This window comes from Piliocolobus tephrosceles, chromosome 19, assembly GCF_002776525.5.
Source record: "Piliocolobus tephrosceles isolate RC106 chromosome 19, ASM277652v3, whole genome shotgun sequence".
In the NCBI taxonomy this organism is placed as follows: domain Eukaryota; kingdom Metazoa; phylum Chordata; class Mammalia; order Primates; family Cercopithecidae; genus Piliocolobus; species Piliocolobus tephrosceles.
Genome location: NC_045452.1, coordinates 13,605,808 through 13,610,185, shown reverse-complemented (window position 1 = coordinate 13,610,185; position 4,378 = coordinate 13,605,808). Strand labels below are relative to the sequence as shown.

Here is a 4,378-nt window from a genome sequence, read left to right as displayed (position 1 = left end):
ACTCCAGCCTGGGTGACAGAGCGAGACTCCGTCAAAAAAAAAAAAAACAGCTCTTTGTCAAGCGAATAATGTATCAAAATTTTACTGTTTACTATATACCAATGATGAAATTATTGCTTTTCAGCTCAAAATTTGCCCTTCAGTACCTGCTCTGTGATAACGGAATCCTAGGCCCTTTAAGCATTTCTCTTTTGCAGTGAGTAAGATGCTACTAACCTTTGTCACAAGGTGTTGGAGGAACAATGCAGGTGGAAGGGAGCTTCTCTTTCTGGTTTGGTGAGCTTTTTTTCTTGCTCCTGCAGCATGGGCCATCAGTGATTAACGTATGTTGGGATGTTTTGGGGCTTCTCTGCCCTAGTGGTGTGGCCAGGTGCGGCCAAGGTCTCTCGGTGACCTTGCAGCCTTAGCTTGGCAACCACTTTGCTGCAGGCTTCCCAACACGGATAGGGCACTCCAGGCCTTATGCCCTCAATGGTAACCTGACTTCCTGACGGTCATTTCCTGTTGCTCTCCTGAAGCAGAAACCACATGCTCCAGACCTTGCATCAGAGCAGTGCCACACCTCCCTCTGCAGCAGCCTTGTCTGTGCTCCAGAAAGTGGTTGTTATTTCCTGCTTGCCCAGCTCTGGCCTCTGCAACCCAGCCATCCAATGGGCTGCAACCTCACCTTCTCCAACCAAGTCTCAACTCCAGGGAGGTGGTGCCCCTTCCAAGTTTGCCCTTCCTAGGGTACTCTCCCTTAGCCCAAGTGTACCCTTCAGGATTGTCTTTACATTTAAGGTTACTCCCTGTCATAGTTTAATGCTTTATAAGAAACTTTCCGTTTAAAATACTGTGTGATTTCTGTCTCCTGATTGGACCTGAACCAATACATAAACTAAGGTAAAAATCCTAAGAGCTAAATTAGGTTGCTACTAAGTATGTCAGACCAGTGGTCTTTACATTAGTGTACCTAAAGGCTTTCCACAGAATACACGAGAACCGAGCTGTAGGGGAATCAACCACTCAATCTTTAATTTCTATTTTTTCTTTCATTATTATTATTAATTTTTTTTTTTTAGATGGAGTCTTGCTCTATCGCCCAGGTTGGAGTGCAGTGGTGTAATCTCAGCTCACTACAACCTTTGCCTTTTGGGTTCAAGCGATTCTCTGGCCTCAGCCTCCCCAGCAGCTGGGATTACAGGTGTATGCCACCATGCCTGGCTAATTTTGTATTTTTAGTAGATACGGGGTTTCACCATGTTGGCCAGGCTGGTCTTGAACTCCTGACCTCATGATCCATCCACCTCGGCCTCCCAAAGTGCTGGGATTACAGACATGAGCCAACACGCCTGGCCTTATTATTAATTTTTGTAGAAATGTGGTCTACTATGTTGCCCAGGCTGCTCTTAACCTCCTGGGCTCAAGTGATCCTTCCACCTTGGCCACCCAAAATGTTGGGATTACAGGCGTGAACTACCATGCCTGGCTCAATCTCTAATTTATTCTAAAAGTGATACACCTGAGAAGTGTCCTGACTTGCTCTTGCAGGTCTCTCTGTTCCCACAAATTCTCTCACAATAGCTCCTATCCATCCTGAATTCTACTTTGATACATCAATCAAATCACTCATTTTGCTAAGCCCTTTCCAGTGATTAATGAAATCACCATAAACTTGTCTTGGGCTTTTCTTTTCCTTTACTACACATTATTCAGTTAAGAGAGAACAGTGCCTTTAGAGATTGGGTATTTGGGGCCGAGCACAGTGGCTCATGCCTGTAATCCCAGAACTTTGGGAGGCCAAGGCAGGCAGATCACATGAGGTCAGGAGTTCCAGACCAGCTTGGCCAACACAGTGAAACCTTGTGTCTACTAAAAATACAAAAATTAGCTGGGTGTGGTGGCATGTGCCTGTAATACCAGCTACTCAGGGGGCTGAGGCAGAAGAATCGCTTGTACCTGGGAGGCAGAGGTTGCAGTGAGCCGAGATCATGCCATTGCACTTTAGACTGGACAACAAGGGCAAAACTTTGTCTGAAAAAAAAAAAAAAATTAGCCAGGTGTGGTGGCAGGTGCCTGTAATCCCAGTTACTCGGGAGGCTGAGGCACGAGAATCGCTGGAACCTGGGAAGTGGAGGTTGCAGTGAGCCAAAATTACACCTCTACCCTCCAGCCTGGGCAACACAGTGAGACTCTGTCTCAAAAAAAAAAAAAAAGAAGACATTGAGTATTTGGGCCAGTGTTAACACACTTGATTTCAGGTATCTCATGAAGGAGTTGTCAGAGTGACTTTGCTTTGTTCACCTTGATTATCATCAAATAATGTCTACTTAAGAAAAAGACCTTACTTAGGAAAGAGAGCTTCAAACACTAAAAATAGCTTGCTCATGTATTTAATTATATACAATATTTTTTCTAGCTATTCTCACTTCTCATCAACAATATGTCATCACTTAGAAAAGCTCCACTCAACATATTCATGGGATGGGCACAATGGCTGACACCAGTAATCTGAGCACTTTGGGAGGTAGAGGTGGCCAGATCACTTGAGCCTGGGAGTTCAAGACCAGCCTGGGGAACATGGCAAAATCCCATCTCTACTAGAAATACAAAAATTAGCTGGGCATGGTAGTAGCACATGCCTGTAGTCCCAGCTACTCACGAGGCTGAGGTAGGAGGATTACCTGAGCCCAGGAAGTTGAAGCTACAGTGAGCCATGATCACGCCTCTACACTCCAGCCTGGGCGACAGAGCGAGACCTTGTCACAAAACAAACAAACTATATCTATCTATATATATAAATGTTTTACTGGGACTATCAAATACTTGAAGTGCACAAAACACACAGAAAAAATTTAAGTAATTTCCTTGGGTTAAGGCATGAACTTTTATCAATTCATACTATAAATATTTAATTCAAGTAGTCAGTCCCTTCTGATCTGATCCTATAAGATGTTGTAATTTTTTTTTTTTTTTTGAGACAGAGTGGCTCAATCATGGCTTACTGCAACCTCCACCTCCTGGGTTCAAGTGATTCTCCTGCCTCAGCCTCATGAGTAGCTGGGATTACAGGCGCCTGCTACCACGCCCAGCTAATTTTTGTATTTTTAGTAGAGACAGGGTTTCACCATGTTGGCCAGGCTGGTCTCGAACTCCTGACCTCAGGTGATATACCCGCTATGGCCTCTCAAAGTGCTGCCCAAAGTGCTGGGATTACAGGCATGAGCTATTCATGCCCGGCCAGATGTTATAACTTCTATTCCCATTAACAATATCAAAATATATGTGATAAACTGCCCTGCCAATTGGTTTGTCCAATATACTTTTCTCTTATAAAAGCAGGTTGGGCTTGGTGGCTCACTCTAGCCTGGGCAACAAGAGCAAAACTGTATCTCAAAAAAAAAAAAAAAAAAAAAGAGCAATCATTGAGACTTATACAAATTAATAGATTTAGTTCTGATTTTTACAATAATTGTGAATCACTGAAAGTCTAATACTAGAGTTTATTATAAATTTAGTAATGAGAAATGTTTTTTTGAGACCCCAGCCCAGGCTGGAGTGCAGTGCTGCGACCTCAGCTCACTGTAACCTCCGCCTCCCGGGTTCAAGTGACTCTCCTGCCTCAGCCTCCTGAGTAGCTGGGATTACAGGCGCGTGCCACTACCACTCGGCTAATTTTTGTATTTTTAGTCGAGATGGGGTTTCACCATGTTGGCCGGGCTGGTCTCAAACTTCCGACCTCAAATGATCCACCCACCCCAGCCTCCCAAAGTGTTGTGACTACAGGCGTGAGCCACCGCTCCTGGCATCATGTTGTTTTAGTAATGCACAGGTTGGCACTATTGGGTTATTAAGAGCATCCATAACCTGAAAATCCAAAATCTGAAATGCTCCAACATCTGAAACTTTCTGAGCGCCAACATGATGCTCAAAGGTCACGTTCAAAGGGAATGCTCACCGGAGCATTTGGGATTTTCAGATGAATGAGGGATGCTGGTAAGTATAATGCAAATATTCCAAAATCTGAAAAAAATGTGAAGTCTGAAACATTTTTGGTCCCAATAATTTGAATAAGAGATAGTCAACCTGCATTATTAAAATGGATAAATTAAGGCCGGGCGCGGTGGCTCAAGCCTGTAATCCCAGCACTTTGGGAGGCCGAGACGGGCGGATCACGAGGTCAGGAGATCGAGACCATCCTGGCTAACACGGTGAAACCCCGTCTCTACTAAAAAATACAAAAAACTAGCCGGGCGAGGTGGCGGGCGCCTGTAGTCTCAGCTACTCCGGAGGCTGAGGCAGGAGAATGGCGTAAACCCGGGAGGCGGAGCTTGCAATGAGCTGAGATCCGGCCACTGCACTCCAGCCTGGGCGACAGAGCGAGACTCCATCTCAAAAA

The 4,378-nt window shown here is 44.9% G+C and overlaps 1 protein-coding gene across 2 annotated transcripts in view; it reads right to left on the bottom strand.

Moving 5' to 3' along the window:
• Positions 1 to 56: 56 nt before the first annotated feature.
• LOC111521830 (protein PRR14L) overlaps positions 57 to 4,378 on the bottom strand; it is a 53,743-nt gene continuing 49,421 nt past the window's right edge. For both annotated transcript variants that reach the window (XM_026447074.2, XM_026447076.2), the window contains one exon: positions 57 to 512. In XM_026447074.2, coding sequence (XP_026302859.1) covers positions 461 to 512 — 52 coding nt within the window. In that variant the 3' untranslated portion in view covers positions 57 to 460. The remainder of the gene's footprint in view (positions 513 to 4,378) is intronic.